The sequence below is a fragment of the Procambarus clarkii genome, chromosome 27 (assembly GCF_040958095.1).
Source record: "Procambarus clarkii isolate CNS0578487 chromosome 27, FALCON_Pclarkii_2.0, whole genome shotgun sequence".
NCBI classification, from domain to species: domain Eukaryota; kingdom Metazoa; phylum Arthropoda; class Malacostraca; order Decapoda; family Cambaridae; genus Procambarus; species Procambarus clarkii.
The window spans coordinates 28,571,206-28,590,833 of record NC_091176.1 but is presented as its reverse complement, the minus strand read 5'-3'; the positions used below and the strand labels follow the sequence as shown (position 1 = coordinate 28,590,833).

Genomic DNA, 19,628 nt, shown 5'->3' with positions numbered 1-19,628 from the left:
TCATAAATATCATACTTGTGGAATACTGTTTAATTGTGTATGTTCATCGTCCCAGGTTCTGGGTATTGTGTGTGGTATCAGCCAGGTTTTGGTTTATTTTACTTTTTTAATACTTTGTCCTTTTAAATAAAAGATAAAAAGTAGACCTGGTGGAAAATAAAGTTTCCAACTGAAAGTACTTAATGTAAGCAAGTGAATAAATTTAAAATGTTAAATAGTAGTCCTTTGTTGCACTATGTCGTGGATCACAGTAATTACTTAGGCAGTTAATTTTATTCGAGGGATTGTGAGGTGATTACTAAATGTCAGGCAATTTAGGGATTAATTATTTTAATATTCACGAACAGAACACGTTTCTCATAGTGAATCCAGTTAAAACTAGAGCCTCTAAGACTAAAATTAGAATGGCCGAGTTAATTGGAACCTAACAAAAGCTACACACTTTTAAGTGACTTGCAAACAATGTTTCCCTCATAATGGGCATCAACTATGCCTTGCAACATGCCCCAGAAGCGAGAACAGTTACGCACGCTGCAACTCGTGAGAGAGCAGCGGCAGTGGTTTCCGGTGGCGGCCTTCCAGGAAGCTACGAAGTGGAGCGCGATAATTACATAATCTTCAGGGCAGGTGACGGGCCATCAGTCAGCAGGTTTATACGTTGTGTTCTTACAGTGGCATCCAACCCTCCACCTCCAGGCGTTCACCTCCAGGCCTCAACTTCCAGGCCTGCACCTCCAGGGCTGCGATACCAGCCCTCCATCTCTCGGTCTCCACCTCCAAGGCTCCTCCTCCAGGCCTGCACCTCCAGGCCTCCATCTCCAGGCCTTCACCGCCAGGCCTCCACCTTCAGCTCTCCTCCTTTGGGCCTCCGCCTTCAGCTCTCCACCTCCAGACCTCTTATCATCTAAGTTCATGAAAAAAAATCCTGGGAGAGTGGGAGCAGGACCACCAGGGTGCTGGTAGTACCATAGCGAGGTACAGGTACTGCCCGGAGACGGTACTCACGGATTCTAGGCTGGTAGTGGCACTGGCACTCACCGTACCCACTGTGAGTGCCGCCTTGTAGTTGGGATAATGTGGTGGAGGCGCGTGTTGGAGGAGGAGGAGGAGGTGGTGGAGGAGACGCGGGTGAGAGGTGAGAGAGAGAGAGTGAGAGAGGGAGGGAGAGAGGCGGCGCGGGGCGGGCAGTGTGCTGCAGGCAGGCGTGTGCAGTGTGTGTGTGTGTGCCGCGCTCGCTCTCACACCCCCCCTCCCTCCCGGATGTCTCCCAACCATTAGTGCTCAATCTCTCCTCTCTCTCCTCTCCCTTTCCCCTCTACACCCACTCCAGCACCGGGGCGCCTCTACACCTCCCTCTCCAGCCTCCGCCAGCTCCACCAACCACCACCACCACTCCACCACCACCACCACCGCCATGGCTACTCCTCCAGACAGTCCGTATGGAGACTTTATGATGACATTTGGTAAGTTGTTACTCCACATGTGCCCCCCTTGGCACTCCCACCGGCACCAGCTGGGCCTCGCGCCCACCAGCTGGCCTCCGACGCCACCTGCCGTGCCGGATGGTCCATCTCCGGCCGCCCGGCTGGTTGGCTCAGCATCCCACGAGATCAACTCATTAATGTGTTGTGATGCTGCGAGGATTGTGCGGTGTCTTATTACACTCGTCGCACACACCTGCCAGATGCGCTCGTCGCACACACACCTGCGAGATGCATTACACACCTGTAAGCCCTAAGGTGTGTAGCGTAACATGTGAGTTATACTACATTTGGCGCTACACTGCTCTCTTGGGACTGAACTACACACCTGGATGCTACACTACACATCTGGGGGCTACACTACACACCTGGGTGCTACACTACACACCTGGGTGCTACACTACACACCTGGATGCTACACTACACACCTGGGTGCTACACTACACACCTGGGTGCTACACTACACACCTGGGTGCTACATTACACACCTGGGTGCTACAGTACACACCTGGATGCTACAGTACACACCTGGGTGCTACACTACACACCTGGGTGCTACATTACACACCTGGGTGCTACACTACACACCTGGGTGCTACATTACACACCTGGGTGCTACACTACACACCTGGGTGCTACACTACACACCTGGGTGCTACACTACACACCTGGATGCTACACTACACACCTGGGTGCTACACTACACACCTGGGTGCTACAGTACACACCTGGGTGCTACAGTACACACCTGGATGCTACAGTACACACCTGGGTGCTACACTACACACCTGGGTGCTACATTACACACCTGGGTGCTACACTACACACCTGGGTGCTACACTACACACCTGGGTGCTACACTACACACCTGGGTGCTACACTACACACCTGAGTGATACACTACACACCTGGGTGCTACACTACACACCTGGGTGATACACTACACACCTGAGTGATACACTACACACCTGAGTGATACACTACACACCTGAGTGATACACTACACACCTGAGTGATACACTACACACCTGGGTGATACACTACACACCTGTAAGCTCCACTACACACCTGGGAACTACACTACATACCTAGCAGCTACACTACACACCTGTGAGCTACACTACACACCTGTCAGCTACACTACACACATGGGAACTACACTACACACCTGGGTGATGCACTACACACCTGGGTGCTACACTACACACCAGTGAGCTACACTACACACCTGGGTGATACACTACACACCTGGCAGCTACACTACACACCTGGGTGATACACTACACACCTGGGTGCTACACTACACACCTGGGTGATACACTACACACCTGGGTGATACACTACACACCTGGGTGATACACTACACACCTGGGTGATACACTACACACCTGGGTGATACACTACACACCTGGGTGATACACTACACACCTGGGTGATGCACTACACACCAGGCAGCTACATTACACACCTGGCAGCTAGGCTACACACCTGGCAGCTATGCTACACACCAGGCAGCTACACTACACACCTGGTAGCTACACTACACACCTGGGAACTACACTACACACCTGGCAGCTACACTACACACCTGGCAGCTACACTACACACCTGGCAACTACAGTACACACCTGGCAGCTACACTACACACCTGGCAGCTACACTACACACCTGGCAGCTACACTACACACCTGGCAGCTACACTACACACCTGGCAGCTACACTACACACCTGGGAACTACACTACACACCTGGCAGCTACACTACACACCTGGCAGCTACACTACACACCTGGCAGCTACACTACACACCTGGCAGCTACACTACACACCTGGCAGCTACACTACACACCTGGCAGCTACACTACACACCTCTGAGCTATGCTACTTACCTGGGATCAACACGACACATATCGCATTTAAATTAAAAAAAAAATCCTTGAAATTCTATAAATCAGTCCCCCAAAAAATGTATATACACACACTCTTGAATAATTATAAAACCAATGTTTATTAAATTACATTTAATTTTCAAAATGTAATGGAATATATAGGCATTGTTTGTTTGTTTTGGTAACGCCTCAAACAGCTACCCGTCCTGGTAACGGACGCTGCTGGTAACGCTGAGCGGAGGAGTCTAAAAAATTAACGAATATTTCGTTTGGTATTTTGAGAGCATTTGGTGTTCAATGGCTCCTCTCAGTTCAGTGACAAGTACAAGTTTTGCAAGTACAAAAATTATACACACTTTATTATACACTTTACACGGTTTATAGACTTTATCGTTTTATAAGTGTCTTCACAAAAACCTGTGTAGAGGTGTGTGAGGTGAATTAGGAGGAGGGTGTGGCTACGAAACCCCTTCATCCAGTCCGCCTGTGTGGCAAGCTCTTAGCATGGTAGGGTGATCTTACATTACGGTGGTAGGGTGATCTTACATCACGATGGTAGGGTGATCTTACATCACGGTGGTAGGGTGATCTTACAACATGGTGGTAGTGTGATCTTACATCACGGTGGTAGGGTGATCTTACAGCACGGTGGTAGGGTGATCTTACAACACGGTGGTAGGGTGATCTTACAACATGGTGGTAGTGTGATCTTACAACATGGTGGTAGTGTGATCTTACAACATGGTGGTAGTGTGATCTTACATCACGGTGGTAGGGTGATCTTACAATACGGTGGTAGGGTGATCTTACAGCACGGTGGTAGGGTGATCTTACAACATGGTAGTAGTGTGATCTTACAACATGGTGGTAGGGTGATCTTACAACACGGTGGTAGGGTGATCTTACAACACGGTGGTAGTGTGATCTTACAACATGGTGGTAGGGTGATCTTACAACACGGTGGTAGGGTGATCTTACAACACGGTGGTAGTGTGATCTTACAACATGGTGGTAGGGTGATCTTACAACATGGTGGTAGGGTGATCTTACAACATGGTGGTAGGGTGATCTTACAACATGGTGGTAGGGTGATCTTACAACATGGTGGTAGGGTGATCTTACAACATGGTGGTAGGGTGATCTTACAACACGGTGGTAGTGTGATCTTACAACACGGTGGTAGTGTGATCTTACAACACGGTGGTAGGGTGATCTTACAACACGGTGGTAGTGTGATCTTACAATACGATGGTAGGGTGAACTTAAATCAAGATGGTAGTGCAATCTTACATCATGATTCTTGCTACCGGGATCTTGTAAGATCACGGTTGTGTGATCTTACATTTTCTTGCTGAAAATTCAATCTGAAAAGCACGAAACATCAAATGAGTTATCAGGTGTTAAAGTGTGCATACAGTGTTTCTGAGGGAGACACCCTTATGGAGAGGTGATGCTTTGTAAGTTAAGATAAATTCTCGGGCACTCTAAACTATACACACTCCAAACTACGTATTCAGGCACTCCAAACTACACACTCAGGCACTCCAAACTACACACTCAGGCAATTCAAACTACACACTCAGGCACTCCAAACTACACACTCAGGCACTCCAAACTACACACACTCAGGCACTTCAAACTACACACTCAGACACTTCATACCACAATCAACACTGTATAAATAAAAAGGTAAACATCAGAGCGTTACTTATACTCCCGAAACAAAATCACGAAAGTGAATTGAAAAGTGAATGTTGAGGTAGTTTGGTGGCTGGCAGTGTTCCCAGCACCCACACAACACGGCGGCACGCTGGCCCACTGGCTCCCAACCAAAGGTTCAATTCCCGGGTACGACAGAAACGATTTGGCAGGTATATCCTTTCACCTGGGTGCCCCTCTTGACCCAGTGGTACAGTAGTTATGTGGTGGTTGTTGGGGGGTAGGGGGTGGGGCGTTGGAGCATCACCAGGGGAGGTGTCCCCCCCCCAGCATCACCAGGGGAGATGTCCCCCCAGCTTCACCAGGGGAGGTGTCCCCCCCAGCATCACCAGGGGAGGTGTCCCCCCCAGCATCACCAGGGGAGGAGTCCCCCAGCATCACCAGGGGAGGTGCCCCCCCCCAACATCACCAGGGGAGGAGTCCCCCAGCATCACCCGGGGAGGTGCCCCCCCCCCAGCATCACCAGGGGAGGTGAGATAGAGTGAGAAGCTCATCTGACTGATCTCATCAACCACCTGTTTCACACTGAGCCGGCATCTCGCCTTCACAGGGCGTCATCTTCCTCAGCAGGCCGCCTACAACTCTTCATTGAGGGCAGATGAGCTCACAGACACACCTATGAGTCCTCACCGTACACTGCACACACCCGTGTCGCGCTGAGTGCAACCACTCACGCATAAATATGAGAGGCTAGGATACCGCCCATGCTTCTTAAAGGCATACTCAGGCACCATGACCATGGCACCATGCTGAAAGTGGCCCTGCAGGACCTCACAGATGTTCTGGACAATCGGCCTTATATCCGGAACTGTCACACACAACTCCAGGACCTCCTCCGTTGTCTCATGAATACGCAGGGTTGTACACAAGTCCTGCTCCTCCTTTAGGAATGACCCAACGGTGTCAAGTAACTACTTATAACTCATCATTTGAAGTGTGATTTAATATATAATTAATAAATAAAGTGTCACAAAAGAAATGAACGAACAAAAACTCTAGATCAAAATTAATGCGGCTCACATCATTTGGTAAATGCTTAAAAATCACAAACTATATAAATCGATATAAATATCGCTGGCCCTTGCTAGTCGTCTGGGAAATGATGCACCAATAATCATAGACAAAAATGATCCTCTATGTCAAAGGACACAGTTAAATATGCACAAATCTCTATCGTGTTCCTTTGAATACTGCTTCTTCACGCGGAGTGGACCGACGAGTGTCGCTACACATGTCCTTAGAGGTGACTGTCCCTACTTGCTGTGGTGCGTGGTGACGGGGGACGGGTGCGTCGTGGAGGGGGGCAGGAAAGACGTACCAGGTATCAGGAAAGACGTACCACGTACCACTCGTCGCCCGATGCTTGATGGAGGTGTCTGTCACCGCTGCACTTACTGGTGCTGGCGATCACTGCCGGCCGAGCTTGGCGCACTCGTCACTGCCTGCCCGGTGACGGCAGGTGAGCATCTTCACGAGAGCCCCGGGTCCTCGCTGTTGTAATGGTGAGTGGCTCTCACACCCTGAGACTACACTACACGCCTGCACCTGGATACCAGTGGCTCCTCCCAGAGAACTACCACTAATATTACCAGTGGCTCCTCCCAGAGAACTACCACTAATATTACCAGTGGCTCCTCCCAGAGAACTACCACTAATATTACCAGTGGCTCCTCCCAGAGGACTACCACTAATATTACCAGTGGCTCCTCCCAGAGGACTACCACTAATATTACCAGCGGCTCCTCCCAGAGGACTACCACTAATATTACCAGCGGCTCCTCCCAGAGGACTACCACTAATATTACCAGTGGCTCCTCCCAGAGGACTACCACTAATATTACCAGTGGCTCCTCCCTGAAGACTACCACTAATAAACCACTGGAACTGTCTCTGCTCACCTGGGCTACTGCAATATCCAATTCAAAACGTCTAATGTCATTGGAGAAACAAATCATAGCTTTTCACTGCTCACAGGTGCAGCAGGCATCACAGTGCCTGCAATCTGCGTCATTGTCTTACTCTGGGGTGATCAATGTCAGGGATGCTCTTGCATGCAACACTTCACTGCACTCGTCGCCTCAACGATACCAGACCTTGAAGGCTGGGATTGTCCTCGAAGAATGTTGCACACTTGCAGTAAGCTGAAGAGTGGCTCTGCACACGGGTCCTCTGCACCGAGGTGCCTGCTCAGCTGGCCGTCTGGCGTCACTCTTGGGGCCCAAGACCAATGGTAGGGAGCCGCAGACCAATGGTCTGGGGCTCCCTACCGTGAAGTCCAATGGACTTCACGGTAGGGAGGAAGCTACCATACCTGCGAGGGTGGCTCTCTATCCTCCTGGTCTGGTTTATCTTTAAATGCACAATATCATTCCTTAGTCATATTTGTACCTTTTTTTTTAGATATATACAAGAGTTGTTACATTCTTGTACAGCCACTAGTACGCGTAGCGTTTCAGGCAGGTCCCTGGAATACGATCCCCGCCGCGAAGAATCGTTGTTACAACCAAGTACACATTTTACTGTTGAGTTAAACAGAGACTACAGTTAAGGATTTGCGCCCAGTAAATCCTCCCCGGCCAGGATACGAACCCATGACAAAGCGCTCGCGGAACGCCAGGCGAGTGTCTTACCACTACACCACGGAGACTGGTGTAGTGATGTGACTGAGACTGGACTGGTGTTCGGCTGGCGTTGGAAGCTGGCACCGAGATGTGCTTCATTCACGCCCAGCCCGTACTGTGAACTCTGCCTAAACCAACCTAACCAACCCACCAATTCTAACCTAATCTCTAATACTACGTTTAAGGCATTTTTTTGTTTAGAAAGTCACAACTATAAAATTTCCTTATATTTTATCATTGGAAGAAGGGGAAATGGGTAATGTTCTTGTCATACATAGTACATAGCTGTACATACAGTTTGACTCAGATGCTTCAGTAAACCCTTGTAGCCATACAATATGACATAAGCTTTTTTCATAGTAAACATTTCATATTGTAGTTATATGTGTTGTTAATAATACAAGTTTTGTGTAATAAAGTTAACTAGATCATATATGCTAATATTAAACATAGGGTTGTATTAGGTTCTTTTACTTTCACATATTTCTATAAACTTTCCCACAACGACCGTCTCAACAAGAGCTTAACTCCTGCAACAGAGTTTCAAGACTACAAATAATAAGGAGCTGATGACAGCTCTCTTATTGTGTCCCCATTATTCAGTGAGAAATGTTAAATTGATTTTAACAGTCAAGTTACAGGACCACTTAAGAACAACAGCTCACAGGTAATGGCCAGCAAATTAGTTGCAACCTGATGACAGCTCTCTGATTGTGTCCCCATTATTCAGTGAGAAATGTTAAATTGATTTTAACAGTCAAGTTACAGGACCACTTAAGAACAACAGCTCACAGGTAATGGCCAGCAAATTAGTTGCAACGGTATATACATATCTTATTCCCTTATAGAAAAGGGGAAGAAAATGTGTAAAAATTCGCTCACTAACAACAAGGATGGTGACGACTTAGATGGGTCCTTGGTGAATAACATTTATGAGTTCATGAATAATGTGAGGAACCTAAGTCAATCCTGAGCTTATTTAAATGGTTATAATATACCGTTCGGGAAGATACGCCGTGTAATGCCTATATAAGCCAAATTGGTTTAGCCTTAGTACTTTGTTTGGATAATTACTCACTTATTTAGAAAACTGGTGGGGAATAGTCTCATATATTCATGTCATAACTCGCCGTCGTGTCTTTTATCTGTCATGTCATACCGCCATCATGTCATACCGCCGTCAGTAGAAGGTCAAATGTTGGAGTCGACAACACTAGATGAGATTTGAGTCCACTTTGCCTTCAGAAGAGAGCATTCCTGACTGGAAAATATCCCGACCATTTTCTCTGCAGTTCTTGAAACCTTTAAAAATATAAGAGATTACGACGTGGTTTATCTGGACTTAAGTAAGGCTGGCGAGTGGCTCCCGCTCACCACTACACTATCTAACCCCCAACCGAATTACGGCCGAACGATAAGCAACCCATCTTCAGGTTATGCTCGTCCAGGCTGCCGACCACTCAGACCCATTCTCAGGTTATGCCAGGAAAGTCAGGAGACAGTCAAGGAGCATGGAGGGACCAGGAGACAGTCAAGGAGCATGGAGGGACCAGGAGACAGTCAAGGAGCATGGAGGGACCAGGAGACAGTCAAGGAGCATGGAGGGACCAGGAGACAGTCAAGGAGCATGGAGGGACCAGGAGACGGAGCATCGACTCGCCACAAAATGAGTAAAGGAGATTTTAGCCAAATACCGACTCTGTGACGTCGGGGTCATTAATATTGTCGCTTGAAACTCAGCCAAGTATGTCGATTTTTGGTGGTGGTTCCCCTGTGGTGGTGGTTCCCCTGTGGTGGTGGTGGTTCCCCTGTGGTGGTGGTTCCCCTGTGGTGGTGGTTCCCCTGTGGTGGTGGTGGTTCCCCTGTGGTGGTGGTTCCCCTGTGGTGGTGGTTCCCCTGTGGTGGTGGTGGTTCCCCTGTGGTGGTGGTTCCCCTGTGGTGGTGGTGGTTCCCCTGTGGTGGTGGTGGTTCCCCTGTGGTGGTGGTTCCCCTGTGGTGGTGGTTCCCCTGTGGTGGTGGTGGTTCCCCTGTGGTGGTGGTTCCCCTGTGGTGGTGGTTCCCCTGTGGTGGTGGTGGTTCCCCTGTGGTGGTGGTTCCCCTGTGGTGGTGGTGGTTCCCCTGTGGTGGTGGTTCCCCTGTGGTGGAGGTTCCCCTGTGGTGGTGGTTCCCCTGTGGTGGTGGTTCCCCTGTGGTGGTGGTTCCCCTGTGGTGGTGGTTCCCCTGTGGTGGTGGTGGTTCCCCTGTGGTGGTGGTTCCCCTGTGGTGGTGGTTCCCCTGTGGTGGTGGTGGTTCCCCAGTGGTGGAGGTTCCCCTGTGGTGGAGGTTCCCCTGTGGTGGTGGTTCCCCTGTGGTGGTGGTTCCCCTGTGGTGGAGGTTCCCCTGTGGTGGAGGTTCCCCTGTGGTGGTGGTTCCCCTGTGGTGGAGGTTCCCCTGTGGTGGTGGTTCCCCTGTGGTGGAGGTTCCCCTGTGGTGGAGGTTCCCCTGTGGTGGTGGTTCCCCTGTGGTGGTGGTTCCCCTGTGGTGGAGGTTCCCCTGTGGTGGAGGTTCCCCTGTGGTGGTGGTTCCCCTGTGGTGGTGGTTCCCCTGTGGTGGAGGTTCCCCTGTGGTGGTGGTTCCCCTGTGGTGGAGGTTCCCCTGTGGTGGAGGTTCCCCTGTGGTGGTGGTTCCCCTGTGGTGGTGGTTCCCCTGTGGTGGAGGTTCCCCTGTGGTGGTGGTTCCCCTGTGGTGGTGGTTCCCCTGTGGTGGTGGTTCCCCTGTGGTTGAGGTTCCCCTGTGGTGGAGGTTCCCCTGTGGTGGTGGTTCCCCTGTGGTGGAGGTTCCCCTGTGGTGGTGGTTCCCCTGTGGTGGTGGTTCCCCTGTGGTGGTGGTTCCCCTGTGGTGGTGGTTCCCCTGTGGTGGAGGTTCCCCTGTGGTGGAGGTTCCCCTGTGGTGGTGGTTCCCCTGTGATGGAGGTTCCCCTGTGGCGGTGGTTCCCCTGTGGTGATGACTGTCGTGGTGGTGGTGGCGATGGTGGTGACGGCAGTGGTGCTTGTGACGGGGTGGTGGTGGTGATGGAGGTGGTGGTGCTGGTGGTGACTGTGGCGGTTGTGGTGGCGATGCCGGTGGTGATGGTAGTGATGGTGGTGAATTATGACGAGTGACGGGTGAGGTGTTGAGTGAGTTGACAGGTGAGGGTTGCCTGTTGGGAGTTACCGGGCGCGAGTTGACAGGTAAGAGTTGACGGGTGGTGTAGGAAAGGCCACCTGTGTCAGCAATATTAATACTCTAACATATCTTAATTAAAAAATAATTCAAAGACATTAAGAATTACAAGTTAAAATATGTGTGGAGCTGAGCCAGGGCGGTCACTAGTGTCTAGACGACGCTAGTCAGCCTCTGGTGTTGACCACGTCTAGGTAACCTCTAGGCATTAATGTTGATCAACATCGTGTTGCAAAAGAACTGCTGCGTCTCAGTCTCCTGAAAGATATTCCTTGCATAAGTAAATCTATAATACAGTAATTATGTTATATGATGTACCCGCTGATATTTGAACTGGAGTCTTACAGCTACGACTAGCGTTTCATGTGAAGTTCCTAGCACTAGCAGTCTTGCCTAATTTATATCAACTTGAAACTACTAATTATACTAATGTTTATATCCTATACAGGTCCTAAACTTGCACAGTAGAATAACAACATTCTGGAGGTAAAGATACGGACAGAAATGCAGAATAGAACCAGTGGAGGAGGAGACAGGGACGAGGAGCCTCCTGATTTTGGAGGCACAATCAGAGATCACTGTCTGAACATCAGGGCTCCACAGCTGTTCAACACCCTCCCAGCAAGCACTAGAAATATTGCTAGAACAAAGGGGAGAAAGTCTTCAAGATACACTTGGACAAGTTCTTGCAAAAAGTGCCGGACCAACCGGGTTGTAGTCGATATATGGGCCTGCGGGCCGCTCCAAGCAACAGCCTGTTGGGCCAAGTTATCACAAAGTCGAGCCTGGCCCCAGGCAGGTCTTGGGGAGTAGAAGAACTTCCGAAACCCTCTCCAGGTCCAGGTCCTAACATTGAGACTTGGGATTTTTCTCACTTATAACCAGTTCTGCTTAAACGATGTTCATATATATATATATATATATATATATATATATATATATATATATATATATATATATATATATATATATATATATATATATATATATAATTTTTTTTTTTTTTTTTTTTAAACCTAGAAGGGGTACCACCTCTGGTGCAAGTGTAGGGACCCATAGCCTCGGAGAAGAAAATAAAGAGTACTCAGAGAAGACCTTGTGGATCCTCACTGAACACTGATATTTTCTTCTCCTACCACCCCTATTCTTTTGTTAAGTGTGTATATTTATCTAACTTTATTTGAAAATGTCATTACACAAAAAAAGTTACAATATTGATTACATGCAGGGTACAAGGCTGCTTGTCACAAGTTGAACAGCTCCTCCAGCTCCTCAGATGGCGGGCAGGAACCGTGGATGCAGTGAGCATTTCCTCTCTGGATTGCCACACTAAGGCGCTGAAAAAGAAAACTGGCAGCTCTAGGGTCTCTAGTTGTTTTCGATTAGCTTATATATATATATATATATATATATATATATATATATATATATATATATATATATATATATATAAAATATATATAATATATATGTATATATATATATATATATATATATATATGTGTGTGTGTGTGTGTGCGTGTTATCACTTATAATAGTTTCGGAAACGGATATATCGGTGGTGAGGTTCTTTCAACTCCTTAACACACTGTTAGTGTACTCTGTCCACATTTTTGGACTAAACAATGTCACTGTCTTATTAATTATCAACGTGTCACTTAAGTTTGTTTTGAAAGAATGTTGCTGGCACAAACAAGACCCGTCTGGGAGGCCCTAGCCAAACGCTTTGCGTCGCGGCCAGAGCTTCGTGGCGCACTCTGTTGCTGGGCCGGACCGTGTTTACGTCGCGTCTTCTCCAAGACCGTGGAGATCTCACTTGCTTATTAAAGAAAACGTTATTCTTGTTTATACTTCTAATTTAACGTTTTATGGTGTTATTATATAAATGATTTATATATTTACGACGTATTTTGTTAGGGACGTCTAGCGTTAATTTTATTAGCTAAAAGGTTATTCTGTATTTGTGGCTTATTGTCTGCTTTGCTTGCAGATAGCCCTGTCATGCTTCTACAGGTTAATACTAATTATATATATAGAAATTACACGTTTAACAAAACCAGATACACCTTCTGGAGTTGGCTTAATATAATCTGCTGTTAGGAACTGTTACAACTGAGTTCTAACGATGTTCTAATTAAGATCTGGTAACAGTGATCGTAAACCGGAAGTTACGATATTTATTGTTGATTCAAAATCTAACAAATTGCGTTGTGGAATGTTCTCGACGGCTGACTGATGCAGTAACCTCGTGTTGCTACAACTGTGCCCAGTTAATGGTTGTATTGTTGAGTTTGTTTGAATTGATTTTACTAAACTGGAATTTATTCAGGTGGGAGGTGACAGGATGGCGTTGATTGGTGGGAGTTGGAGAGGGAGTTGACAGGTGATAGTTGATGAGAGGGAGTTGACGGGTGATAGTTGATGAGAGGGAGTTGACGGGTGATAGTTGATGAGAGGGAGTTGACGGGTGGGAGTTGACAGAGGGACTTGTGCTTGTCCTTGTTCTTCATCTTATCTCTGTCCATCTTCTCTTCCTTCCACCGACCTCTCAACTTCTCCACAGCCTTCTCTTCTCCCCTTCCCCCCCCCCCCCCGCCTCGGCCCGCTCCTCTTGCTCTCCTCCCCCTCCGTTGCTCATTTTTCTCTCCCCTGATCCTCTCTCTTCCTCTCTCTTGCTTCCTTGTTCCTCCCCTTTCTCCTCTCCCCTTGGTCTTTGTGTTCATATCCCTCTCCCCTCAAAATATCACTTCCGTTAACAGAGAATTTTAGTTTGCTGTGTGTGTGTGTACTCACCTAGTTGTGCTAGCGGGGGTTCAGCTTTGGCTCTTTGGTCTCGCCTCTCAACTGTCAATCAACTGGTGTGTGTGTGTGCGGTCCCGCCTCTCAACTGTCAATCAACTGGTGTACAGGTTCCTGAGCCTACTGGGCTCTTATCATATCTACATTTGAAACTGTGTATGGAGTCAGCCTCCACCACATCACTGCCTAATGCATTCCGTTTATTAACTACTCTGACACTGAAAAAGTTCGTTCTAACGTCCCTGAGGCTCATTTGGGTACTCAATTTCCATGTCCCCATGTTCGCGAACCACCCGTACTACAGAGTTTATCTTTGTCTACCCTGTCAATTCCCCTGAGAATTTTGTAGGTGGTTATCATGTCTCCCTTTACTCTCCTGTATTCAAGGGACGTGAGGTTTAGCTCCCTTAGCCTTTCCTCGTAGCTCATACCTCTCAGTTCTGGGACTAATCTGGTGGCATACCTCTGAATCTTCTCTAATTTATCGCGATAAGAACGCCAGAGGATGGAGAGGGGGCGGTGGCTCCCAGGTCATGTGCGGTGGTTAGACTGTTACTTCGAATCGTTTTATACTATTATTCTTGTAAACATATGTTGTTGAATATGACCGAAAAGGTAAGATTAATAATTCTAACACGAATCTTCTCAATATTTCTTATGTTTTTCTTCACTGTCGGTGGTAATAAAAATAACAATTCTCCGAAATTCATTTTTTAATTGTCTGACGCCTGAACGCGTTTCATAATTCGTATTACATTTTCAAAGACTTAATTTCCACACAAATTCTTCGTACTTATACTCTATTGGGTGAGGTGATATGGTACAAAAGTTTTGGGTGAGGTGACAAACACAAGACAGAACACGAAACAATATGGGTATAAATTGGATAAGTGAACATATGAATGGAAGTAACTGCAGAAGGTCTATTGGCCCATACTTCCTCTTGCTGCTTCCATATTGGTTCGGGGTCTTGAAGTAGGTAGAATATAGTTGTGCATTAATTGGCTGTTGATTGCTGGTGTTAACTTTTTGATGTGTAGTGCCTCGCAGATGTCAAGCCGCCTGCTATCGCTGTATCTATCGATGATTTCTGTGTTGTTTGTTAAGATTTCTCTGGTGATGGTCGGGTTGTGAGAAGAGATTACATTTTCTTTCATGGAGTCCTGTTGCTTATGCATTGTTTATCGCCTGGAAAGAGACGTTGTTGTCTTGCCTATATACTGAGTTCTTTGGGGCTTACAGTCCCCAAGCGGGCATTTAAAGGCATAGACGACGTTGGTCTCCTTCAAACCGTTCTGCTTGGTGTCTGGGGAGTTTTTCATGAGTATATTGGCCGTTTTCTTTTGGTTTTATAATAAATTAACAATTGAATTTTCAGATTTTTGTCTGTAGGGATAACGTTCCTATCAGCAATATCTTTCAGGACCCTTTTCCTCCGTTTTATGAGCCGTCGAAAAGAAGTTCCTGTAAAATAGTCTAATTGGGTGGTACTTCTTTTCGACGGCTCATAAAATCGCCACGCTCTTGATATATGCACAATAAAATAAATATCAGATCCATCAGGTTCTTCTACCTTGCCTCTGGGACCATCGCCAAGCTGCTAATTAGCCTCTGGGATCATCGTCAAGCTCCTAATTAGGCTCTGGGATCATTGCCAAGCATTTAATTAGTCTCTGGGACCATTACCATGCTTCTAATTAGTCTCTGGGACCATCATCAAGCTTCTAATTAGTCTCTGGGACCATTACCAAGCTTCTAATTAGTCTCTGGGACCATTACCAAGCTTCTAATTAGTCTCTGGGACCATTATCAAGCTTCTAATTAGTCTCTGGGACCATTACCAAGCTTCTAATTAGTCTCTGGGACCATTACCAAGCTTCTAATTAGTCTCTGGGACCATCATCAAGCTTCTAATTAGTCTCTGGGACCATCATCAAGCTTCTAATTAGGCTCTGGGACCATTACCAAGTTTCTAATTAGTCTCTGGGACCATTACCAAGCACCTTATTAGTCTCTGGGACCATCGCCAGGCTTCTAAAGTGGTATTCTTCATATTAATCGGATGTTTAGCGCATGTATAGGATCATGCAGATGTCTAATGACCTGCTTCAGTACCTGTAACTGATGCAACATGCGAATAATTATTTTTAATATTTACTTCTAAGTCATAGGCTAAACTGTACCAGTGGAGGGTCCTTTTTTTGGCAGTTTCACGACAGGTGTTGAACGATTCTCGCAATTGATTACTGTATCATGGCAAGTTATGTTACCTTTGTAAGTACTGGGCGATCATTTCGTGTGACGTAGTGAAGGTCACCGTATGACAACACTTCCCGGTGGAGTGGCGCCGTCAGCATGGCGGGGGTGACGTGACTTCATTCATTAGTGAAGGTGCTAGCGAGGAGGGGGGGGGGGGGGGACGCCCGTGTCTCCTGGGGGAGGGGGGGGGGAGGTGGGTTACACACATACACTGTGACCATTTGTACTGTTGTATATTTCGTGTCACCAGCGGTGACAGGTGGGCGGGGAACCGTCAGCGTGTTGCTCCTGCATCTCTGGTGTAAACAGCGCTGCACGAACCGGTTGTGGGTCAAGATCTGACATTTACCGCAAACTGATATTTGGAGAGGATTCTGTGGTAGTTTTTACACGGGGATAAAACAGTTGTATTAGCGGCGTCAACTGTTGTATTTGGCAGTATTCTTATATTAATTTAAAAATGACTCGATTCGAACAAGGCTAGAACAACAGAGACTAGAATGTGAGGGCACATGAAGCATCAGAGTATAGAGGTAGTGTACCTTCCCTGCCTACGCCGGCCTGGCCTCAGGCTAGGCTCCTCCAACCTTAATGACACATTCACCAATTTGAATATACTGCTGATTCAAAATTTGTGTTTTCTCAGATATAAGTTAATATTATTACACACTAGAATGTGTTGAATAGTTAGGCCTAACTTAGGTTAGCTGGTTAGGTTGTGTTGGCAACTTATGGTATTTGCTTACCCGTCCTCGACTCAGCATTCCAAGTCCATTCCATCCAGCGGTTGACCCCACAGACGCATTCATAAATTTTAACATGCTGTTCATTCAAAACGAGAATTTTCTCAAATATAAATAAATATTATAATAACATATTGTGCATATATAGGCATAGGTTAGGTTAGGTGTTTAGGTTCTGTTGGCGATTATTTGTATTTGTAGTACGTGGGTGAAGCATTTACAGCGTTGTGGTTCGAACAAAATTCGTCTGTGAAGCACTTGTTCCGGAAGTGTTCGGACGTCATCAGTTGTGAGTCATTTGTAAACCGTTTTTCATTCATAAACAGCTGGGGGTTTGGCGGGTGGATGGAATCACTTTTGGGTCTTTGTTTGGAGGACGGGTTACATTTAGAGAGGTGCGATTCGAACAGAGGTCGTCAGCCACGTTCAAGAAGTGTTTGAACGTCATCAGTTGAGAGTTGTGTGTAGACCGTTTTTCATTCTTGACAGGTGGTTTGACAGTTGGATTAACGAGCACTTGGCCTTTGTTGATGAGGCTGCAGGAGAGGTCACCAGAGGGGCGGGTCACCAGTACGGACTGTTAGCGGGGCACCAGCAACTGTCTGGACGCCTCGTCTTCAAGATATGGTCTCTATAAAGGTTTAAAACTATTGTTTAGTTTTTATTTACACATGAATGGTCCGTTATGATTGCTGAGCCTCGATGCTTTGCAATTCTCGCCCTCAAGTTACTCAAGACAGCGTACTTCACAATACAACCACTAATTATTTACCTGAGAAGTGACCCTCCTCACCACACCGGAAGCATGAGCGCATCTGGCCCTGATAAAATACCCTCACGTAGAAGCCACAAAGCGATACCGTGGAAGGAATAGTCCCCAGTGACCGTCATGCGCAACGCACATGCAGCCATATGGAGCCCCTGCAGCTGTCCACCACGCATAAGGGCAAACCGATGCCCCGACACCACACCAAATTTCTCAAACTCCGCACACAGCTGCGTCTCAGGGACGTTCACTGGCACACCGTGGACACTCACATATGTCAAGGGCCCCCACGGATCCGAGACCTCCACAGTCACGGTTGAAGCGGGAATCGCAAGCATCTTCGTATCCCAGCGGCGTACAAACGTCTGGTAAACAAGTGAGGCGGTAAATGTCACTGCCACACGGGTAGGCGAAAGCTTCTCCAGTCCTATGAGATCGGAGACATCCACATCGAGCACGTCCAGGAGGGCAACCTCCACAAGGGGACCAATCCAAAGGGGCAGAAAAATCCAGCCATATCCACGGCTGGTATCCACACGGCGAACACGGCCACCACCAGTCGCCGCCATACCGCTCGCTGCAGCTCTGGCCAGCGGCCGCACCACACTTCCAATAACTAACCACCACTCAGCAGCGTCAGGCAAACACTGGTAGATCAAGCCCAACATCCGCTCCTTCTGGTGTCAGAATGGCGAATCAGACCTCTCACATAGTATCATCAGAACATGTATATAAGCATCAGCAAGCTCAAGCAAGCAAGCTCATCTTAGCTTCCACCCCCCCCCCCCCACACACACACAACGAGGCTGACAGAAAGCCTGAAAGGCTTATTGAGCACCTCAACCAGCCCACCCTACCCCACCTCGCAATAAAAGGGAACAGTGATATCACGAGTGCAACAGCAGGTTGCAGAGGGCAAACGAGGCTGTTTGGAACTGCAGTCAAACTAATTACGGTATCAAACAGAACCATTATCTGTAAATATTTCTGGGGGTCCCTAGTTGTATCAGGGTGGGAGGATACGCAGACAAAAGGACAGAATATAGGGAGGACGGTGCACAGAAATGAGGAGTAACAGGCAAGAGGGATAGTGGGTGGCTTGAATGGTTGGGGACGAGTTGAGAGAGGGAGGGGAGATGGAGGGTAGAGAAGGTGGAAGGGTAGAGAAGGAGGGAGAAGGTGGAAGGGTAGAGAGGGAGTAGAAAACGTCGTAGGAAAACTACCGAGCTTGAATGAGCTTTGCAAAAACCTCTAGGCCTATTGTAAATATCAAAGCCTATTGGAAAGCACTAGGCCTGTTGTAATTATTCAAGCCTATTGTAAACCTCTAGGTGTGGGGAAAACTGACTCCTGGGATTTATTTATTTACAATATATTCATTTATATTCATTTATGTAGTAATTTATTTCTTCCGTTCATTTATTATTTCGATAGCGGACTGTATAATGATACAGCGGAATGTATGATATAAATTTCCACATCGTTTCCTACACAAGCTGGAGGGGGGGGGGTGTTTATTATTTATATATATATATATATATATATATATATATATATATGAAAAACATTTGTCTCACTAATTTATTGTATATATTTACTTCTTTATGTTATAATTACCTATATATTATGCTTGTATGTCTGCTGTATCAGATGGGCCATTGTGCTACATCGGATGTGCCAATTGGGTGCATCTGATGGGCCAATGGGCCGTCTGCGTTGTCCAAGTATTGTACCTCACCTTACTTCACCACTCTCTCCTGCCTATTTATACCCATCACTCGATCTGTAAAATGACCTTCTGAAGATGTATTTAATATACGAAAGTACTTAAGGAAATTTCCTGTTTCATTTTTCCTCCGTGGTCTGACATTGTCACATTCTTAATCACGTGTTTATTTTCGTGATATACACACACATATATATATATATATATATATATATATATATATATATATATATATATATATATATATATATATATATATATATAGACTCAATCGAAATTATCGATTGGTAGACATTCACTACAATATAAAGACTACATAGATAAGTAAAATAGTGAAGCTTTATCTGTATGGTAGTTTTTGGCCTGGACAACCAGATATAACGCAGATGATAACACAATAACCACACCCCGCCCACTACCATGAC

General features: G+C 46.8%; 1 protein-coding gene across 3 annotated transcripts in view; it reads left to right on the top strand.

Moving 5' to 3' along the window:
• The first annotated feature begins 1,188 nt into the window (after window positions 1-1,188).
• Window positions 1,189-19,628, top strand: part of LOC123762550 (calsenilin) — a 297,559-nt gene continuing 279,119 nt past the window's right edge. For all 3 annotated transcript variants that reach the window (XM_045749065.2, XM_069332517.1, XM_045749062.2), the window contains exon 1: window positions 1,189-1,463. In XM_045749065.2, coding sequence (XP_045605021.1) covers window positions 1,415-1,463 — 49 coding nt within the window. In that variant the 5' untranslated portion in view covers window positions 1,189-1,414. The remainder of the gene's footprint in view (window positions 1,464-19,628) is intronic.